The sequence below is a fragment of the Protopterus annectens genome, chromosome 4.part1, assembly GCF_019279795.1.
Source record: "Protopterus annectens isolate FY-2018-M chromosome 4.part1, PAN1.0, whole genome shotgun sequence".
In the NCBI taxonomy this organism is placed as follows: Eukaryota; Metazoa; Chordata; order Ceratodontiformes; family Protopteridae; genus Protopterus; species Protopterus annectens.
In genome coordinates, this window is record NC_056734.1 from 125436687 (window position 1) to 125459746 (window position 23060).

General features: G+C 42.8%; 1 protein-coding gene across 2 annotated transcripts in view; it reads right to left on the reverse strand.

Moving 5' to 3' along the window:
• The window catches only part of MRPS22 (mitochondrial ribosomal protein S22), a 586067-nt gene that overhangs the window by 418351 nt on the left and 144656 nt on the right, over positions 1-23060 (reverse strand). For both annotated transcript variants that reach the window (XM_044070029.1, XM_044070028.1), the window contains exon 3: positions 10377-10541. In XM_044070029.1, the coding sequence (XP_043925964.1) occupies positions 10377-10541 (165 nt within the window). The remainder of the gene's footprint in view (positions 1-10376; positions 10542-23060) is intronic.

The window sequence follows — 23060 nt, forward strand, 5'->3', positions numbered from 1 at the left end:
CTTTGTCCTTGGTTTTGCCTTTATCAGAAGCTGTGTAGGCCTGAAAACCCACTCGGAAGCCGGTACCTGCACAGCAGCTCCAGACCCATCCGAGGGAGCATTGTCCGAAGGTCCTGCAGCTGGAGTGCTCAAAGGCCTAGTTGGCACCTCGTGGGAGTCCGTTTCGGCTATCGGTTCTGAAAAGGCCAACGACAGGGGCTGCAAAAGTGCCTCACTGACAACGGCCGAACCTGAAGCTGGCTCTGTTTGTATAATGTCGTCTGATTTGGACCTCGGAGGCCTGTCCTTATCCTTGCGTCGTTTATGAACTCCGGTAGTCGGAAGAGTGTCCGACGACATTTTATAATTAAATCGCCTACCACAGTAGTGAAAAGCAAAATCGTACCTCCGCTTAATCGTACGTTGGTTAAATCTAGCACAAAACCGACAACTAGCTATGTCGTGGTCAGGGCCTAAACAAGGAATACAGTAAGAATGGAAATCCTTATGAGGTATTTGCTTCCCACAAGAAATGCAATTATTAACTTTTTCTGACATCGGACTGGAGCAAGAAAAAGTTTCCAACGGGTACTTAGCTTTGAGAAGAAGTAAGTCTTCGGACTGAAGCATGAAAAAATATCAGGAGTCAGCCGACCGGCACTTGCGAAAGTACAGTTTTGTACCTACCATAAATGTAGATGTTCGAGTGCTAATACAGCTGTAGTCATAACAGATGGGTTCTCCTGCCGTCAGGCGGGTCCTCGGTCGGCCGAATTCCAAAGTCTAGGTCCGGCGTCGGTTGTCGTCGCTTCTTCCCTGACGTCAGTGCGACAGGGGTAAAAAAGAACCAGCCGACGCCATTTTCTTCAGTTTTTCTTACCCCAGATGTCAGGTGCCCCCAGAAGGAAGGCAATACATAAATTTGTGTAATAAAGCAATGCCATATAATCAAAATACATTAGATGCAAGCAAATACACCATAAAAGAATACCCCAATCAGGTTGTATGAGGAGGAGTTACCCAAAAGGCCTGTTCCAAGAGGGGAAGGAGGAAGGGAAACCTGGACTGCAGCTGTATTAGCACTCGAACATCTACATTTATGGTAGGTACAAAACTGTACTATGTTCATTGTGCATACAGCTGCAGTCATAACAGATGGGTAGAATCCCAAAGCTAAGAAGGGGTGGTAGGCACTAGGTGGAAGTAGGCGGAGCCAGGATGCCCTGCAGGACTGCAGTGGCAAAGCCTGCTCTAGTTTTGGAGGATAAAGGTAGGTGATAGTGTTTGGAGAAGGTATGCACAGAACTCCAAGTGGCTGCTTCCAAAATATCTTTGGTAGAAACTCCTCTAAGGAAAGCTGCAGAGGTAGCAGTGGCCCTTGTGGAGTGAGATCTGATGCCTGCAGGTACAGCTTTATTATGAAAAGAGTAACAAAAACGTATGCAGTGGGCTATCCATTTAGAAATTGTCTGTTTGGAAATAGGCTTTCCTTGGGCTCCTATAGCATAGGACACAAAGAGCTGTTCTGATTTTCTGAAAGGCTTTGTTCTATCCAAGTAATATCGCAGTAGTCTATGGATGTCCAAGGAATGCAGTAGTCTCTCCCCTTTGTTTTGAGGATTAGGGTAAAAGGTAGGCAAGTGTATAGCCTGATTCAAAGCTACCCTGGATACCACCTTTGGCATAAAGGACGGGTTGGTTCGTAAGGAAACTCTGTCCTGATAGAAGATGATAAAAGGCTGCACCGCCATGAGGGCTTGAAGTTCTGAAACCCTACGAGCTGAGGTGATAGCCAGAAGGAAAGCTGTTTTCCAGGACAAGTATTGCAAATCTGTTGAGGCCGCTGGCTCAAAAGGAGGCAAGGTCAGTTTTTCTAGAATGAAATTGAGGTCCTAAGCAGGTACTGGTTGATTCCTTGGAGGTTTAATATTCTTAGCCCCTCTGAGGAACTCTCTTAAGAGGGGGTGAGAGAATAAAGGTGGATCAGTGCTGTATTCTGCAGAAATGGCTGAGGCGTGGATCTTGATGGAGGAGAATGAAAGTCCACTGTTTAGCAGCTCAGCTAGATACTGTAATATTTGAGGTAAATTCAGTTTTCCAGGATCCTGGCCCTTTTTCTCATTCCAGGCACAAAACTGTTTCCATTTTGCGGAGTAAGCTTTTCTAGTAGATGGCCTTCTGGCCTCCAAAATGACATCCTGCACCTCCTTGGAGAGTAGGGTCTGTTGTGATGTTAAGGAATCTTCCATGCGGACAGACTGAGTGTTTTCAACTGACTGTGTAGAGTTTTGTAGCTGTGCTGAGTCAGAAGAAGAGGGATTAGAGGTAGGGTCCATGGAGGGGAATGCGTCAGGCTCCTCAGGAGTGGGTACCAGTGCTGTCTGGGCCAGTCTGGAGCAATGAGAATCATCTTTGATCTGTCTGTCCTGGTTTTTAATAGTACTTTGGACAGCAGAGGAAGAGGTGGAAAGGCATAAACTGTCATTGATGTCCAACTGAAAGAGACAGCGTCCACCCTCCAGGCCTTTGGATGAAAAGTCCTTGAACAGAATTTTGTCAATTGGTGATTTTCGTGGGAGGCAAAGAGAGCTATGTCTGGCCTTCTCCGTGCTTGGATTATTTCTGTAAAAACTTGAGGATGCAACTTCCATTTATGTGGATCTGTCATATTTCTGCTTAGGTTGTCTGCCAGCGTGTTTTCCTTGCCTGGCAAGAACTGTGCTTGAAGTTCGATTTGTAATTCCAGAGTCATGTTCCACAGTGACATGGCCAGCCTGCATAGGGGATATGAGTGTGTTCCTCCCTGTTTGTTTATGTACCACATTACTGTGGTGTTGTCCGTTCTTATCAATAGTTGACCTGGATGCAGAAGGTCCTTGAAAGCTATAATAGCATTTACTACTGCTAGCATTTCCTTTTGATTGATGTGAAGGTGCTTTTCTTTTTGGGACCATTTGCCCTGAATGCACCGATTTGTCATGTGCGCCCCCCAGGCGTAGTCCGAGGTGTCTGTTGTGATGACTTGATTTGCTTGAGGCTTGCAGAATGGGAGACCTGTGTTTGTTTGGCATGCTTGAGCCTACCACAGAAATTCCTTTTGAAGACATGGAATTAGTGGTATTATTGTTTCCAAACTGTGGCTGCGTTGAGACCATACGTTTTTCAGGTACCACTGAAGTTTCCTCATATGCAGCTTTGCACATGGGATTAGTAGGATGCAAGATGCCATGAATCCCAGAGCCTGCAGGATTTTCCTTGCAGTCAGCCTGGTGAATTTTGCTAGTGCTCTGAAATATTGAGTTAGTTGCCCCTGCTTCTCTGGCGTGAGATAAGCCATCTGGGTGTTTGTGTCCAAGTTGGCACCCAGGAAAATTATTTTCTGAGATGGTGTTAGCCTTGATTTCTTTTTGTTGACTGTGTATCCCAGAGAATTCAATAACCTTATTACATAAGCCAGATGTTTCAGAAGTATGTGCTTGCTGTCCGCTTGGATCAGGCAGTCGTCCAAATAGGGGTATATTTGTATCCCTTGAAGTCTGCAGTAGGCAATTACTGATGCCAGGCATTTCGTGAATACTCTGGGCGCAGTAGATAGCCAAAGGGCAATGCAGAGAATTGATAGTGGGTTGAACCTGCAAGAAATCTGAGGTATCTTCTGCAATTTTGTCTGATTGGGACGTGCAGGTATGCCTCCTTGAGGTCCAATGTTACCAGCCAAGACTCCTTGCCCAGCATGGGAAGAAGCTGCTGTAATGTGAGCATCTTGAATTTTGGTACGAATAAAAATGTGTTTAGGATGGATAGGTCCAAAATGGGTCTCCAAGCTTTTCCCTTCCTTGGTACCAGAAATAGTCTGGAATAAAAACCTTGACCTTGTTCGTGAGTAGGCACCTCTTGAATAGCTTTCATGTCCATGAGAACTGAAATTTGTCTTTGTGCCTCTGCCCTTTGATTGTATGGCAGATTCGGCATGCCTCTCATTTTTGGAAGGGTGTGAAAATGGAATCTGTAGCCTCTGTTTATAATGTCCAAGATCCATTTGTCTTTTGTGACAATATGCCAAGTTTTTGAAAATAATGGCAGTTTTCCTCCTAAGGGTGCTGCCATTTGAGCCTTGCTTGGCATGCAAAGGGGAAAGTCATTGGGCTTGCTTTCTGAATGGCTGTGAACTATCTTCACCACCTCTTTGTGTAGGAGCTTGCCATTGTCTGCCTCTAAACGATCCTTGAGATTGCCCTCTGCCCCTCGGGCGCCTGTATCTACCTCTTTGGGGTCTGTCTGTGGCTGGAAAGGACCAATTTTTGGAAGGCCAATTTCTATTGAAACGTGGTGGTTGTACCTGTAGAAAATCCTTTACAGTTTGCATTGATTTAGCTTTTTCCTCCATTTTCCTTAATACCTCCTCAGCATTAGCACCAAATAATACATCCTTTTGTAGAGGGGCATCTAGTAATTTAGCTTTGACATGATCAGGTAAGGTTTGTTCCCTGAGCCAGGCATGTCTACGTATGACTGATCCTGTAACAGCAGCTCTACATGAAGCCTCTAGAGCATCAAAACCACATTGTAAGGTGTGCTTACCCACTTGTTCTGCACTATGCATCAAATCCTGCAACTCCTTCAAGTCTGGTTGTTCAGGTTGTGACATTTTACTTTTCAATTGTGATAACAAAAACTGTTGGTATTTTAGCATATGGAACTGACAGTTTAAGGCCCTCATGGTTAAGGTAGCTGAGGTATATACCTTTTTCCCCACCTTTCTAAGGATCTGGAATCTCTCTCGGAAGGTAATGGATTTTTAGCAGTGGAGGCCTTAATTCCCTTGGGGCCCTGTGAGATGGTTTCTGGGTCAGCAGCATGGCTTTTGTATAGAAATTGGTGTGAGTCAGGGACCCTGTAATACCGGTCAGGCTTGACTGGGGCTGGAGGCAGAGAATCCGGGTTAAGGCAGGCCTCCGAGTAAACATCATCTAGGATGTCCAAGACAGGAGGTATAGCCAGAGGTCTGTGCTGAGGTAGCAAGAGAAATTCCCTAAGCCTTTTCTTGGAATCTGAATAATCTTGGCCTTCCCAGTGGAAGTGTTCCCTCAAGGTATGCAGTTTCCCTGAATGAGTATTCCTCTGGGGGGGGATACAGAAGGAATGGACTCCTCTGCATCAGGGTCTTCAAAAGGGGAATAAGAATGTTCCTGATCATCAGAATGCTCTGAAAGAACGGAGCCCTGATCAGAGGAGGGGGATTCTTCCTCCACTCTGGGCCTTTTGTCCGGTGGGGGTTGAGAACCCCTGATCAGAGTAATTAAATCCTCAGCCATTTTAAGCATCTGTTTTTTAGGCATGGGGCCTTGAGATGGGCCCTGTGTAGCTTGTCTCTTAGAGTGCATGGCTGTTTTAGACTTAGTAAAAGCCTTGATGGAAAAAGAAGAGGAAGGTCTGAAGACACCTTGAGTGGAGGTAGACCTGTCCACATTGTGAGGCTCAATGCCAACAGTGGCTTCGGTATCTGTAGTCGGGGTGTGGGCCGAGGAACCTGTGACCTCGGGTACAGGGGACACCGCTAAAGAAGTGTCGTCGGTAGTCAGGGGCTGCGTAGGAGCCTCGCTGAGAACTGGACCATGTGTAGTCGGTTTTGGCGTGGTGTCGGTAGAGGCCGTGGACCTCGCGTGTCCTTATCTTTGCGTTTTTTAGACAAAACTGGAGTCGGAATCTCCGACGACATAGTTTAGTTAAATGCTTTCCCAAAATAATGCTGGGCGAACTACCGCCCGACGCTTAATAGTGCGTTTATTGAAAGTAGCACAAAAGCGACAGCCCAAGACGTCGTGGTCTGGGCCTAAACAAGGTATACAGAGGGAATGGAAATCCTTATGCGGTATTTGCTTCCCACATGAAATACAATTGTTAACTTTGTCTGACATCGGTCTGAGGCAAGAAAAGTTTCCCCAACGGGGTAGTTAGCTTTAAAGAAGACTTCGGTTTCAAAATTTTTCGTAATTTCAGGAGCTGGCCGACCGGCACTTGCGAACTGCTTCTGCTTCGGGCACCGCGCGGCAAGAAAGACTGAAGAAAATGGCGTCGGCTGGTTCTTTTATACCCCTGTCGCACTGACGTCAGGGAAGAAGCGACGACAACCGACGCCGGACCTAGACTTTGGAATTCGGCCGACCGAGGACCCACCTGACGGCAGGAGAACCCATCTGTTATGACTGCAGCTGTATGCACGATGAACATCTGCTTTCACCGCACGGCAAGAAAGACTGGAGAACATGGCGTCGGCTGGCAGCTTTGTACTCCTGGCGCTCTGACGTCAGGGAGCATGACTGAACAGCCAACGCCGGACTCAGACCTTGGGATTCTGGCCGACCGAGGACTGCCTGCTGGCAGGAAGAACCCTACAGTGATGACTGCAACAGTGAAACACGATGAACATCAATGTAGAGTACACTCTCAGTTGACTGGCGCCCATGGAGATTGGGAGATGCCAGACAACTGTAGTTTCTGGTTGCTTGAGAGTTACTATTAAAAATAGGCCTGACTAACACTGTGCCCTATACTATTTGTTTGGTTTGATTTGTACTTAAGTTTGGGACAGAGAATTTATTCCTATCTTTCTTTTTAAAACTCTGAAACTCTAAAAATGTGAGATATGTTTCTGTGTGTGGGGGGGGGGGGGGGGGCAAAGTGCAATACATGAAAATTATACTGTATTTCTTTGATTTTTTTTTTTCTGGTTGTTTGAGTTCCAGTTATCGGAGAGTTTACTGTAAAAGCACTCTCTCAAGGAGGAAAATATTCTCTTATGCCAAATGGAACTTGTTACCTTGTCGAAACAGCCACCAAAACAGAGCAGGTTTAGAAGTAATGGGGGTAAATCTAGCTTGTTAACACCTGTAACTTCATTTCTCTTGCAACAATCAGTAAACATGCTTCCGGTGATGCTGCTGACAGGAATGTAGAGGTAAGCATCTTCCATTTCTGCAGCAGTCATTCAAATTAGGAGTGTCAGCATGTAAAACATCTTGAATGAATGACAAATGTGTTGAGAAAACTCAAGTTTAATTTTAATATGGGACTCTGATGTCTCAGCTTCTATGGAATTAGAACAGATAGAGCCTTTCCCTGGTATTAAGAACAGTCTACTTAATTATTTTATTTTAGTATATGCTAACCCAGGCCCTTCTACTGAACTTCTACTTGTTCTAATAATGGTCTGCTTAAAAAGTGAGTGCATACTGAAATTATTTTCAGTACTCAACCATTTTATTTGGCACCTGGTTTTACAGATTGCTTGAAAACTTTACATGTCAACTGAAATGACAGAAGTGAAGGAGGAGCCATTTACTAACTTTAAATGACTACTATGGGCAAATGATGGAAAACATATTTTTATCTTGCCATGAATTACTGTACCTCCCAAAGCTGTCTGCAACAAAATAAGTACTATTTTTTATTTTTTATCCTTATCTGCCCTTATGGAGGCAGACATCCTAATACCTTTGGAAAGCTAAATATGTCCCATAATGCCCTTAGACAGCACAGATTGTGAGAATAAGAAGCCCTAGCATTTGTTGTCAAACTACATTTCCATTTCACTTGGAATGGAACACCTGAAAAAAAACTGCCATGTTTTACAGTCTGCAGATCATGCGTCATTGACTGTTCTGCACTGAACTTTACAAATGTTCCTTTGCAAGATGCAGTCATTCATAGCACGATAAAAAAAATATGTTTTTTCATCATTAGCCCATATTAATCTTTTAACTAATCTTTGCAAATACAGCCTCTTAGGTACTTTTTACAAGAGAATGCTGTGTCACCTTCCCAAGTTTCTTGGAGACTGGTCTTAATTATTGCTCTTCTAGTGCTAGCTTGTATCACTGTACACAAAAAGTCTGTCCTAGACCATCCTCAGTTCTTCCACCCAGAAAACTAGAAGCACAGCAGCGGACAGTCAAATTAGGGTGTGTGCAAAATACAACATACTACTGAGGAAGTAAATGCAGGGAGAGGAACAGTCCATGTGTGCTACTACAAGAATTCCTCTATCTCTTAGAGATGCTACCTACAACAGCAGCAAAACAGTGACTTTAAGGAGGATGTCTAATGCATTATAACAAATGAGTTGACTTTCTGGCTGGTTAACCATCTTCATGAGGAGGGTGTTGGGGACTTCCAAAAGCTGCGCATTTAAACCTACCTGACTGGAATGGGATAACAGTACAGTGGATGGCACGTGATTTGATTAATGTACCATATTCTTTGCACTCATGCAAACTAAATGTTGCTACAAGTAACGTTTTCAGCTCCTTTCATACCCATGCACCCCACCAATCTTACCCTCCACCACAAAAATGGGGGAAAAATGGGGTGCAAGATGCATGTCTTCCCCAGGCCTGGACTAGAATCTGAGCAGTATAGCAATCCAACAGTCTACCTCATGCTGATAGCTACTGTGCAGTAAAAACACAGAAGTAGAACTTAAAATGCTTACCTGCTATATTTTACTGTTTCCATGACTATTCTTGGCTTTCTTTTTTATTACAGGGTGAACTATTTAACTAATTCTGTTTACTTTAAAAAGAAATTACAGAATCAGTCAGCATGTCTGCATATTATAGTAGCACTGTTATCAAATGTTGGGGTAACTCAGGTTCCAGTGTTAAGAAGTAAACGGGAGACTTTCAGTGCACGTACGTATTTATTTATTTACTTTTTGCATTGCGAAAAGTTTCAATGTGATTCTTTGGCTATTTCATTTCACACATTAAAAATTTTACTTCTTATTCTTCTTCTTCTTTCGGCTTTTCCTGGTTAGGGGTCGCCACAGCAGATCACCTGTCCGCTCATGATTGGCGGTGAAGCTTTACGGTGTCGACTTGCCAGCCCAGCACCCAGTCTAATACACCTACAGCATGTCTTTGGGATGTGGGAGGAAACCGGAGCAAACGGAGGAAACCCACGCGACCACAGGGAGGACATTCAGACTCCGCACAGAAGGCACCCCAGCCGAGGTTCGAACCGGAGAACCTCTTGCTGTGAGGCGGCAACACTAACCGCTGCACCACCGCGGCCGCCCACATTTCCTTAATCTATTTGTCCTGAATAAATACAAAATCCTTCCTGCATTTTAACAATCCGGAAGGATTTAAAATTCTTCTTCTTTCGGCTTTTCCCTGTTAGGGGTTGCCACAGCGGATCACCTGTCCGCTCATGACTGGCAGTGGAGTTTTATGGTGTCAAGTTGCCAGCCCGGCACCCAACCTTCCACAGAGGGCACACACACGCACTCACACTAAGGGCCAATTTAGTGTGTCCAATCCACCTACAGCATGTCTTTGGGATGTGGGAGGAAACCAGAGGAAACCCACGTGACCACAGGGAGGACATGCAGACTCCGCACAGAAGGCACCCCAGCCGAGGATCGAAACAGAGAACCTCTTGCTGTGAGGCGGCAATTACCCCAAAACAGAAAACCTTTTTCAAGTAGGTATTGCTTAACTGGCTATCAATGGCTAGAAAAAGAAAAAAGAAAGTTTGTATGTTATTTTGCTATAAGATTCATCCTCATAGACAAACAGATAAATTATCAGAAATTGGTAGTACTTAAACATGGTCTGTGATGAACATCCACACATGGCCACAATAACAGCATGCTGCAACCCAGCTTGCTAATACAAAGAATTTAATCTGACCTGACTAGTGTCAATGACCAGGTTCTGCTGCTGATGACACTGACCAGCCAGAGTGCTTGAGATCTAGCAGCAGCACTTATAAGACACTGACATCTGGGAACATTTGCTATAACAGCATAGTATTAGTAAGGGCAGTATTATGGTAGTTGCACAACTGTGCTCCATAGGAGGGAAACAAAATAGAAAAATGGCGATGGAGGTTCCATCTTGGGTATTCTGAATTCACAATGCATTCAGGCACCAGTCCAGCATTCTTCCTCTCTATCTCAAATGGTTTCCTCATACAGCAACAGGGACTTGCTAAACTTACCAAATATTAAGGCCACATTGTAGGGGTGGAGCTTGTAAGACTCTGCCCAAGAATGCACACTTGGGACCAATTGGATTTGTGTAAACTGGAATAGCAACAGAAGTACAGTTGTGTTCACGGACAAATACTGGCAATGTGTGCCCTTGATAAGGGTCCAGAGGGAGGTACTAGATATTTGAGGAAGGAGCTTGATGCAGGGGGGGAAACATGCTAACAGTAACAAACAAAAGTACAGTTAAAGGATTGTGCATTCACCAACTTAAGAAGAATTTATACCATTCAAAATTACTCACTGCAGAAACACACAGTTGCAGATAAAAACTATATTGTAATTCTAAAAATTAAAACAGCAAAACAATCATATATCATAAATATGATAGACATTTCAGACGTACTCTATGTGCAATACCATAATTTATGTCTGTGATCACAAGTTTAGCTGTTTCAGTCCCTTCTAGAAACCTGTCTTCAGCCAATATATCAGTGATTGGCTTTCGCTCTACCAGCACCGGAGGAAATTGTAGTCTTTCTTGTGCAACTTGAATGGCATTCTGTGTGGCCTACAAGCAGAACATAAAGAGACAAATAAATACATGCAGTCCACATAAACAGTAAGAGTGCTTACTTAAAGAGCCGCAACATACCTCAGCAATGAAATAAACACAGCCCATCTAAGATGCTGTGTTAATTGTAATGTTAGCTTCGGAAGTAAACCAATGCAAAAACTCTGTATTAAGATAACATGCCTGTATTCAGAGAATCTTTATAAACCCACCTGTAACAGCCTAAACCTTTAAAAACAGCAAAAAGTGAATGTGCGTTTATTTCTGATTCTTAGGTCCAGTCAGCCAGCAACACTTACGATAATAAAATGCATCTAAGTGTGCATCAACAATCAGTACATCTTGTAACAGCTTAACCAGCTGGTTACATTCTTAGCAGCCAGATTTAAGACAGCATCCAACATGCACATTTGTCTTTTTTCAGTTGTCTGGATTCTATGAATGCATATCATGTAACAGAAATTATTACTACTCAGGTGCTTGGCTAACCAAGCACACTGTAAAAACAAAAGCTTCATGAAACTAAACTCCCAAAAGATAAAAATGTCAGGAAGTGAGAACACACACCATTAAAATATGGGGCTCCTATTACGTGATCGAACTTCGAGTTCGAACCCTATATGCTCTAAATCATATAGTTGAACTTGCAGAAGTTCGAACAATGAAAAAAATAAAATAAAACATGCAACAGTAAACTAACAAGCCCCCCTGCACCCCCAACACCCCATGCTCTTTAAATATACCAACTCCGAGACCGCACTATAGTGTGGTAAGGGAATATTTCCCTTTACCGCACTGTAGTGCGATCTCAGAGTTGGTATATTTTAAGAACGGGGGGTGCAGGGGGGCTTGCCCCCCTTTTTGCAACAGTTAGTTTACTGTTGCATGTTTTATTTTTTTTTCCATGTTCGAAGTTTTGAAACTTCGAACAGACAAGTTCGATATTGTTGAGTATATGGGTGGGACATACCCCATGCACCCCTACAACCTTAATAATCCTACTCCATGTGTAAAAGAACTTCTGGGAATTTACGTTTTATGTCAGCACACCAGTTATTCTTGTGGGATTTTAGTGGGCTGGCATGAATAGGTTTATCTAGACCTACAATCACACTACCCAACTAACAGCAAACATTTAACAAAATCTCAGTCAGCAAGCATGTTAAAGCGCTATCCACACAACCAAGTGAAATAATCCCATGACAGAAATTCAGGAAAATCATTCGAGGAACGGTTCTCTATCACCTCCTAAATAACTGTCAGCATAAAACGTAGTAGGTCTCTTTCTCCCACTCAGTCTCCCCCCAACATAAATACAATAGAAAAGGTAGAAGTCTCAGCACGGCAAGCTTGAGGGTGAACCTAAGGAAACAGATCATCAGAAACATCACGAAGCCTACAGAAATTTTGACTTGGTCACAAAAATAAAGAAGCTGCAGGGGGAAAGAATGCACGCTTGCTAAGCTTCTTCTAGTACTCTCAAAGTTATGCTAAGCTCCTCACAAGACTGGGATTTAATGCTTTACTCAAACTCCACACAAACACAACTATCCTTAGTTATGCATTAGGGTGACTGAGCCCGCAAACATTCAACTCCCCGACTCAAAATCTGGGCCACAGACATCTGCAGTGGTCAGGTAAGAAAAAAGAGTACACATTCCCACCACACAGAGACACGGATGTGCCTTTTCCTAAGGTTGTTTCACAGAAAGAAGCACTTACACAACTGAATCAAATTGTACTGGACTTCAGAGCTGAACTGAGAGCTCAGCCATTAGCAAAGATCTCGACATAAGAGGTTCATCTAATCAATGTGTGAAAGGCATTTTTCATTACCTTATACTTATTATTTCTTTAAAATTTGACCACAAATGTTTAAAGCATCCATTTAGTACAGAACCATCAATGTACAACTCAGAGACCCCAAAGCCAAAAATGAACAATTTTCTCCTTACATGAGAAGAAATGTATACAAATCCAGTACCCTGCCACCAAAACTCCCTATTAAGAAATAATGTGGAGCTCAAATGGAAATTTTTTCCAAGTCTTATAACTGCTCATACTGATGCATTAAATTTATGCAATCAACTCCAATATCTGCAAGTCTTATTGTCACAATACAAACTACACACCCTAAACTTCACAGAAACGTGGTTAAAGATGCATTTACCTAGTTCTGAAAGTCTTCCACCTTGGTACAGTATTATCTGATTAGACAATGAATATAAAGGTGTGGGGGGAGAGGCCATTACCTATTACAATGAAAATCTGCTTCCTCTCCGTCTACAAGCCAGTTACCAAACACTATTCAAAGGCAGGACCACTGAAGTAGCAGTAAGGCTAAACATTATTAAGTCAGTGCTCCCTGCAAGTATCTACACATCACCTTACTCCACAAAAGTAGAAGAAACATTATACTGGCTGAATATCAAAAGTAAAAATGAGTTTTAAGGGTGGCTTCACCATTAATACAAAAAAACAGCAGAAGAAACACTACACTCTTGGCTATCATTATTAAATGGTAAAATTATCACTCTGAGTGACTTCACCATTAAACAGAGAGAATCACCATAGATGTACAAGGACAAGTAAGACTATAATGCCTAGATCTTGCCAAGCCCATGCAGCAGTTGGAGAGACAACAGAGGTTCCTGACCTGGAAAATCCAGGGTCTCAAACAGCTATCCTATACACATAGGCTAAAAGCCCTGTCCCTCTAGTCAGTCTCATAGGTTCATACTAGGCTATCTGCCCTAGGGCATTTATAAGCCTAGCCAGAATGTGTTTGGCTTTCGCCACCCATTTTAAATTTATTTTGCTATGCCCTTTTCGAGAAAGTTAGTATACTGTGCCTCTGTCTAACAGTGACACAGAAGTGATACCCGGGGTAAACCTATGATCTCCCATCCACTCATCAAGATTCCTCTTGAAGAGAGTCAATGAGGGACTCTGCCTAACCTGGACTGGGATTTTATTCCAGAGTGAAGGGAGCCTCTGGGTTATGAATCTCAGACTGCTCAGAGGTGACCCATGACTGGCGTACAAGCCCATTTCAGACCCAACCTTGATGGAGTTGCTGCATATCTGTAAGAAACTCCACTCGCGCAACCCGCACACAAGACCTTAACCTGGTCTGTGACATTAAAAGAACTTGTTGGCGGGATAGATTTCTGTCCCAAAGACTCCCCTGTCTGTGGAATAGACTCCCTCTCCATGTCAAGCAGAGTACCTCTCTAGCCTTCTTTAAGAGGAACTTGGATGACTTGGATGGGAAACAGAAAATATATCCCTGGAATTCCACCTGTCACTGCTGGACAGGGAAACAGGTGCTGACTTTGAGGGAATATGGGCAAAATTCTTGGTTAGGCTTATAAGGGCCTCTGGGCCAGTAGCCTAGTATCATCCTATGAACCTATAATCCAAACTGCATTCCAGAACACAGCAAAAGATCTAACTTATACAACAATGTAGGCATAACAATCTGCAGCACAATACTGCAATAACCCAAGAACATAATTTTGCAGTGGGATCTCCCTGTACATGGGAGCTCTGCTACCAACTCCCTGGGATCTTTACACTAACTCTTGAGGTTAAAAAAAAAACAAAAGTGAACAAACAGCAGTAATAACTGTATCAAAAAAGCAGCAGTCATTAAACAACATGAAAACTCTCATTTTCCCCCATTCAAACATCTAACTTTTTTCATTGCTCGCATAATTATATTCATTAGCCCAAATAAGAGTTTCTGACAGTGAGAGACTGACTCAAGTTTCACAGGTACTTATGGCTATTGATTTGTGAGGACCTTAAGCTTAGCCTTACACTACCAGGGTAGTTTTTAGCCCTTATAGTTTGCTTACAAATAACCAAGCTTCCTTGCAGTGTGCTCTTGGGCAGAATTGTTTTAGCTGCCTGTCTGCTGACATATGTAGTTGTTACTCCTGTCCACGAGGGGCATGGGTGCTTAACTGGGGGTGAATTTACAGCTTCTCATCCATTCATCCAAATTACATTTGACTAGAATAACAAAAGAACCTTGCCTTATGTAGAGTGAAAATGATTTCACAGAAAACATTTTTTGTGAATTACAGTTCTGTCCCTCCAACATGTTCTATTTAGGATGCAAAGAGATTGCAATCCCTTGAGCGGGTGTTCTTACTATCATACAACCTGCAAATGTTTAACAGGTCTGAAAGGAAAAGGTCTACTGACGATCTATAAAACATGCAGAGGCTGCCTCTTAGATGCCTGCATGAAACCCAGAATAAAGCTGGAGATAATCTGCATATTTTTTGTAATTTAGGCCTTTAATTTTTTTAGTGAGAAAGTATTATTGTTATTCTAGTTGTGACAGGTACATAGCAAACAAGCACATCAGCAAGCATACATTATGTACACTATAGCATACCGTTGACTAGCCAGGGGGTAGCATAAATGTCAGGGAAAAAGAAAATCCCCTTCCCAGTCCCCACCTAAAAAGCTTACTGGCTGACTGATTTGCAAGCATGGGGGAGGGAGGGGTGACCTGACCGGACTGTAAGAGCTATATATATATTTTTTTATTGTACTTTATTATTGGCTACATGTGTATTTGGTGGGTGGGCTGCTTAATTCCTGTTAAATACAGCTGCAGTCAATTGGTTCTTCCCTTTTGTATGTTGTTGGCAGCTGCTTGAAGTTGAGGTCAGAATTCCAAATTGCTCACAGAAGTGAGTGAGCGACTTAGTCTGGTGACTGGTCTTGACTTGTCATGGAGTCATGAGTCCATAATGTAAGGAGTAGCAGCCTGTATTTTACTTTTTTGAGGAAAAACTGCTGATGTGATGTTGCTTAACGTCCATACTAAATGTTTCGACAGAGTACCTGGCTGAGTTAGTCAAAGTATTTTGTTAGTGTGTACAACCTGCACACCCTCCTGAAATTTGGTTGGGTGTGGGCCTACAGCTGCAGGTGTGTTGCTATCATGGTGTAGCTGCTAGTGCTACCTTCCTTGCCCTGCCGGGATCACTGCATCTCTCAGGTGAACTTGAAGTAAAGAACCAGTCGGTCAGATGAGGAGCTTCTTTTGCTTTGTGCAGTGTGGATTATCAGGTTCAGGTAAAAACCAGAGAATAGTAAGTAAGAAATGTATGGTGTGAGTGTGTGTGTGTGTGTGTGTGTGTGTGTGTGTGAACAGAGACCCAAAATAGGGACAAATTTTAAAATATTGCTCTTACAGAAACTTAAAAAATTACTGGAATAATTAGATCTCTGTTAGCATTCCTCATGTGTATGAGAGAGAGTATGGGCGGATGAGAAACAAAGAGAGATTACAAAGGCCCAAAAATAGGACAGATTTTAAATATTAACCTTATAAACTTGGATATTTGCTTTAATATCTGGCTCTGCGTTAGCATGCATTTTCTGAAGGACAAGAAATCTGGATTCTGGACAAAGCCAAACATGATGGGGGGGGGACAAAGGCCCACAAATAGGGACAGATTTTAAATATTGTTCTTTTAAACTTGGACAGTTGTTGAAATAACTGGATCTGTGTTAGGATGCATTTTCTGAAGGATATGAAATCTGGATTCTGGACAAAGCCAAACATGATGAGGAGACAAAGACCCCAAAACTGGGATAGATGTTAAATATTGCTTTTATAAACTTGGACAGTTGTTGAAATAACTGGATCTGTGTTAGCAGAGTGTGTGTGTGTACACCAAGAGACAGAGAGAACAAAGACCCAATATTACACACAGATTTTAAATATTGCTTTCATAAACTTTGAAAGTTGCTGGAATAACTGGATCTATGTTAGCATTTATTTTGTGTGTGTGTGTGTGTGTGTGTGTGTGTGTGTGTGTGTGTGTGTGTGTGTGTGTGTGTGTGTGTGTGCATTTCAATGGTCTTAGCCAAAATTCCATCTCAAACCGAAACTGTACTAACAACAGCTCTCACTGAGTCATTCATCAGTTTCACCTGTGCTTTTTATCTTCCGAAAAAAGTAGCCCTTCAGGAACTTTATGACCTGACTTGCTATTACCTTGCAGGAAAGCATATGAGCAATGCAAAGCTAAAACGTCAATAAAACAGTGTTTTCTGTTTATTTAATTTCATATTTTATTTTGTGCGGATTTCTGAATGCTAGCTAAGTGCTATGATGTTACGCACAACTGCCACTTGCTCTGTAGATAGCATCAGAATGATGCAAGTTTCAAAGAGCAGTAGGAGCAGTCTTTTTTTTTTTTTTTATATCTCTGATTACTCGCCAAGTGTAACGGTTTCCCGTCCTGCTGTAAAAAAAACATATGTCTGACCCAAGCAACAGATTCATTTTAAATAATGAAGTCCAAAACGTACTGTTATAATGGGGGCTATACAGTAAGGCAACCTGCGACAGTTATATGTAGTAATTCTGAGATTGCTTTACAATGGAGTAAGGGGAATACGTAAAGAGACTGCCAAGATTTAGTATGTGTTCACTAAACTGTCATCTTTTGACTATACTGCTTGCAGGTACGCTATATGCAATGCATAAAAAATAAAGGAAATAAAGAGCTGAACCATTAAGTTCATAAAAGGAAAACAGAGTCTTGCCTAACCACCCGTACCACAAACACACACACAAAAAAATGTAATAACTTTTCTGTTTCCTAGTGATCAGGGACTGAAAGCTTGGACAGGAACTGAATATTGTTAATTGTGTTCATCAGAGGGAATGAAAACAGGGCTGCATAAAGCAAACTGAAACCAGGAGTAGGGTTGATGATAACGTGATAAGCGAGTGGTGACAACTTATCAGGGCAAGTTTCTTTTGGTCAGAATTACAGACTCTGGTACTGTCCCTTTAACAATTTGCTGGAATAACTGGATCTGTGTTAGTGTGCATTTTGTGTGTGTGTGTGTGGGGGGGGGGGGGCTACACAGATTACAAAGGCTTATAAATAGAAACAGATTCTAAATACTGCTCCTATAAACTTGGTCACTGAAATAACTTGATCTTTGTTAGCAAGGCTTTTCTGAAGGATATGACGTCTAGATTCTGGAAAAAAAAAAGTCAAACATTATGGGTGGGGGGGAGGGGTCAAAGACCTAAAATTATCAACAGCTTTTAAATATTACCTTTATAAACTTGGACAGTTGTTGAAATAACTAGATCTGTGTTGGCATGTAATTTTTTTTAAAGGATATAAAATTTGGATTCTGGACAAAGCCAAACATGATTGGGGGTGGGGGATCAAAGGCTCAAAAATAGGATCAGCTTTTAAATACAGGATGACCCTGGCAAACCCAGGTCTGGCTCTGGAAATTCCACCCAAATTTTGGTGCTTGGTAAATGCATGCACAGAAGTTCAGGTAGCTGCCTCAAGAATAGTGTTAGTATCCAAACCCTTGAAAAAAGGCACCAGAAGAAGCCATAGCTCTAGTAAAATGAGCCTTAACAGAAGGAGGTAGGCTCTTACCATGAAAGGAATAACAATAGAAGGATTAGTATGAAGGACAATCTGCCCTCATGGAACACTAAAAAGAGAGCAAGCCATAAGGGATGGTAGATCAGACACCTGTCTGGCAGAAATAAGGGTTAACAAAAGTACAGTCTTCTCAAAAGGAGCCTGGGTCAATTTTTCTAAAACAAAATTAAGATCCCCGGGAGAAGGAACAGGCTTTCTGGGAGGCCTAATATGAAGGACGCCTTTAAGAAATTGTTTAGCTTCAAATCTAGAAGCCAAAGGAGGTGATAAAGGCAGATAAGTAAAGATAACGGACAAGTGGGGCTTAGATTTTGGGAGCATCCTGTTGTACTTTGAACAAGACTTTTGGAATGAGGGGAAGGAGAGAAAAGGCATAAAGAAACATCACCTTCCAAGAGAGAGAGAGGGCGTCCCACCTTCTAGACCAGAGGACCTGGGACTCTGGCACAAAAAGAGAGGAAGTTGTCTGTTTAGAGAGGGAGGCAAAAAGATCCATTTGAGGAGTACCCCGCTGGTGGACCATGTCCAGGAGCACATTCCTTTGAAGCATCCATTCATGGGATTGAGTTATGGACCTGCTCAGAGACTTCCACAATGTTTTGACCTGCAAGAATGTAAACTGCCTGAAGTGTCATTTGATACTGGACAGCAAGATCCCGTTCCAGGAGTGCCAACCAACAAAGAAAGTAAGATCTTGCCCCCCTCCCCTTTGTTTCTATACCACATCACTGTGGCATTGTCTGTAAACACCTTGAGACCTCAGGTGAAAACAGGATGAAAGGCCTGGTGGGCCAGCAGAACAGATCTAATTTCTTTGACACTGATGTGGTCTTTTTGTTGATGAGTTGACCAGACTCCCTTTACCTTTAGGGAGCTAAAGTTACTCCCCATCCCACATCTGAAGTATCTGTGAACAGCTCCTAAGAGGGAAGATGTGGTTGAATAGGGAGCCCTGGATTGAGAGTCAACTGCTTAATCCACCACTGAATTTTCAGCTTGAGACATGGAAGAAGAGGAACTAAGAAATCGAGGGGATGAAAATGCTGAAACCAAACCGAATTTAAAAATCACTGAAGTTTTCTCAAATGGAGCTTGGCAAACTGGAGCATAGGAAAGGTAGAAGCCATTTCTGAAGCCAGAGGAAGAAGGGACTGAAGGAAAGAAATGAGAGTTATGGTCTTGCGAAGAGGCAGGGATGCCAGCATTGGAACAGTCTGGATCTGGCACCTCAAAAAGACATGATCCTGTGAAGGAGTCAGAAAGGACTTTTTGAAATTTACAGTGAACCCCAGGCTCTGCAGAAAGGAGACAGCAAAATGAAGATTTTGCAGCAATATCTCTGGAGAAGATGCCTAAAACAGGAAGTTATCCAAGTAGGGAAAAATTTGGATCCCCCCTAAGCCTACAAAACCAATCGTAGGAGCGAGGTATCTTGGAGTAGTAGAAAGGCCAAAGGGCAAAGCAGAGAACTGAAAATGCCAAGAAGCAACAGAGAAATGCAAAAACTTCCCGAAAAGGGGATGGATAGGTATATGAAGGTAAGCAGCCTAGAGGTCCACAGACACTACAAAAGCCCGAGCAAGCAGTAGAGGGAACAACATCTGAAGGGAAAACATTCAAATAGAAGGGACCTTCAGAAATGTGTTTAGGTGAGAGAGGTCCAGAATAGGTCTCTAAGTGCCTTCTTTCCTGGGAACCAAAACATTCTGGAGTAGAACCCCTTCCCCCTTTGGGAAACTGAAACGTCTTGAATAGTTCTCCAGAGACAAAAGATCCTGAAGCATCCCTGGAAAGAAGGCCAAATGCTCCCGAGGGGGCTGCGGAATGCCCATAAAAGGGGGGGGGGATTTCCAGACCATGAAATACCCCAGGCGGATAATGGACAGAACCCAGGAATCCTGAATAATCTTTAACCAGACAGGAAGGGATTGGGAAAGACGAAGTGAAAAATGACTGTGTCTGAGAAGAACAGGATAGTCAGACAGCATCTGGTTTGTCAGGAAAAGGAGATTTGTGTCTCACTGTGGTCTGGGTAGCTTTAGCAGAAGGAGCCCGCTTCCCTCCTTTTTTACCCTTGGGGAGAGGATGAGACTGTCTATGAACAAAGGCCGGTTTATTAGGGTAATTTCTCTAACATTTAAGCACAGAAGAGAAAAAAAAACATGTTTAAGTTCCTGCAAGGCCTTACCATTATCCTGAAGAGACGTAAAACAGATCAGCAGCAGCTTCACCAAACAAGTGTTTGTTGTCTAGAGGAGCATCCATCAACTTAGCCTTAATATCATCAGGCAAAGGTGGAAGCTGAAGCCACAGATATCTCCTCATCAAAGAACCAAAAACAGCAGCTCCAAAAGAAGAATCTGCTGCATTACAACTACACAACAGAAGGGCGAGTCACCTGGGAAGAAGTCCCTAGCAGGGAAAGAGCAGACCTTTTCCCTTCAGAGTCATGGAGATCAGAAATTACCTGACAGGCCTGAGAAAGAACAGCCAAAATATATCTGGACACATGGGTCTGATAACTGACAGCCCTAAAAGCTAAGATAGCAGACGTATAAACCTTATTACCTACCCTTTCCATAGTTTTGATTTCTTTATCAGAAGGAAGTGACTTAGTACAAGGCAGTAACTGAGACGGACTGTCATATGCCACAGGCACCACAGAGGGGTCAGCAGGACGACACATATAGAGAAATATGCAGTGCTCAGGCACCCTATAAAATCTATCAGATTTCTTGGAGGCAGGAGCCTGGGAATCTGGGGCCTTAGACGCGGTAGAAAAGGCATCCAACAATGCAGCCAAAACAGGAGGAATAGCAAAAGGTCTAGGAGAGTCCATTTGCAAAAGCTTGTAGTGCCTCTTCCGAACCTCAGAAATCTCAACACAATCCTATTTAAATAACTCCATCATTCTAGACATTGTGTCCACAAAAGAAATCTCCTCAAAAGCAGTTTCAGGACTTGTGGATTCCTCTTCCTCACCACCACAGTCCAAAGGAGAGGGAATCCGAGATGACTAAGCAAGGTCTTCATCTGACTCCAACTCCTCAGAGGAATCCTGTTCCCAGGGTCTTTTAAAGGGAGTACAAGGCCAAGAGGGGGCAGGAACAGAAAAGTACAGTTTTGTACCTACCATAAATGTAGATGTTCGAAGATCCACATTGCTGCAGTCCTTACACTTGGGTAGTCCGCTGTCCTCGGTCAGCCCGAATATCAAAGTATTAGGCTGACGTCGGTCAAGGCGCATTAGACTGACATCAGGACGTCAGGGTACAAATGCGCATGACCGACGTCATATCCTCAGTCTTTTCTTGCCCCAGATGTCAGAAGACCCTAAACAGAAAGGTCAAAACCAAAAGACAGCAAAAAACAACCAACCACCCTTGCACTAAACATATGTACAATATATACAATATTCACAATATGTACAACCCAACCCACACAACCGCCTCTAACTACAGAGGGGAAGGAGGGAGGGTAAATTGGACTGCAGCAATGTGGATCTTGAACATCTACATTTATGGTAGGTACAAAACTGTACTATGTTCTTCATCTCACATTGCTGCAGTCCTTACACTTGGGTAGAATCCCAAAGCAGAGGTAAGGGAGGATGGCAAAACTATAAAGCAGTAGGAGCTGCCAAAATGCCCTGTAAAATTGCAGTGGCAAAACCAGCCCTAGATTTAGAGTAAAGTGGAAGGTGATAATGCTTAGAGAAAGTATGCACTGAACTCCAAGTAGCTGCCTCCAAAATATCCTTAGTTGCTACCCCTTAAAAGCTGTAGAAGTGGCAGTAGCCCTAGTGGAATGAGGCCTAATCCCAGTTGGAATCTCCTTACCATGATGGGAATAACAGAAAGCAATACAAAACCCAATCCACTTAGAAATAGTTTGTTTTGACACAGGCTTGCCCTGAGAACCCAAAGCAAATGAAACAAATAACTGCTGAGACTGCCTGAACCCTTTAGTTCTGCTCAAATAATATCGCAACTGCCTGTGTACATCCAAAGTGTGCAAAATCTTTTCCCCTTTATTTTGGGGGTTTGCATAAAAAGTAGGCAAATGAATAGTTTGGTTTAGAGCCACACTAGAAACCACTTTAGGCATAAAGGAAGGATTAGTACGCAAAGATACCCTATCCTTATGAAAAATTAAGAAAGGCTCAACTGCCATAAGGGCCTGTAATTCAGAAACCCTTCTTGCAGAGGTAATGGCCAACAAAAGCAGTCTTCCATGATAAATATTTCAACTCGGCAGTAGCTGCAGGCTCAAAAGGTTGTAGAGTGAGTTTCTCCAACACAAAATTGAGATCCCAAGCAGGAGTAGGAGCTCTCCGTGGGGTCTTATATTCTTTGCCCCTCTAAGGAATTGCTTAAACAAAGGATGAGAAAACAATGGTGGGTCACAGTCATAGTGAGCAGAAATTGCTGCAGCATGAACCTTAATAGAAGAGAAGGACAAACCTTTGTCCAGTAACTCAGTAAGATATTGAAGAGCCACACTTAAATTAGGCTCAGAAACATCAAAATCCTTCGCTGTACTCCAAAATAAAAATCTCTTCCATTTATCAGCGTACACTTTCCTTGTACTAGGCCTTCTGGCCTCCAAAATAACATTCAAAACTTGCTGTGGAAGCTGAGAACCTCCAGGATTCAAAACAGAATATGCCAGGCTGTTAGGTGAAGAGAGTGAAGTTTGACATTGAGTAAATGACTGTTCTCCTGAGACAGCAGGTGTGGAATCAAGGTAAAGGCCATGGAGGCTCCCTGCACCAGGCTCCTCAGTAATGGGTACCAGTGCTGTTGAGGCCAATCTGGAGCTATCAAAATCATCCTTGGCTTGTCCTGTCTGACCTTCAGGAGTACCTTTGGGAGGAGAGGCAGAGGTGGAAAGGCATACACATGAAGCTTGCTCCAATTGAATGAAAGAGCATCCACTTTCCAAGCTGTGGGATGAAACCTTTTGTGCAAAACTTTGGCAGCTGGTAGTTTTGTGGAGAAGCTTAACAGATCTATGTCTGGAGTTCCCATAACACTGTCAATTTCTGAAATACATGAGGATC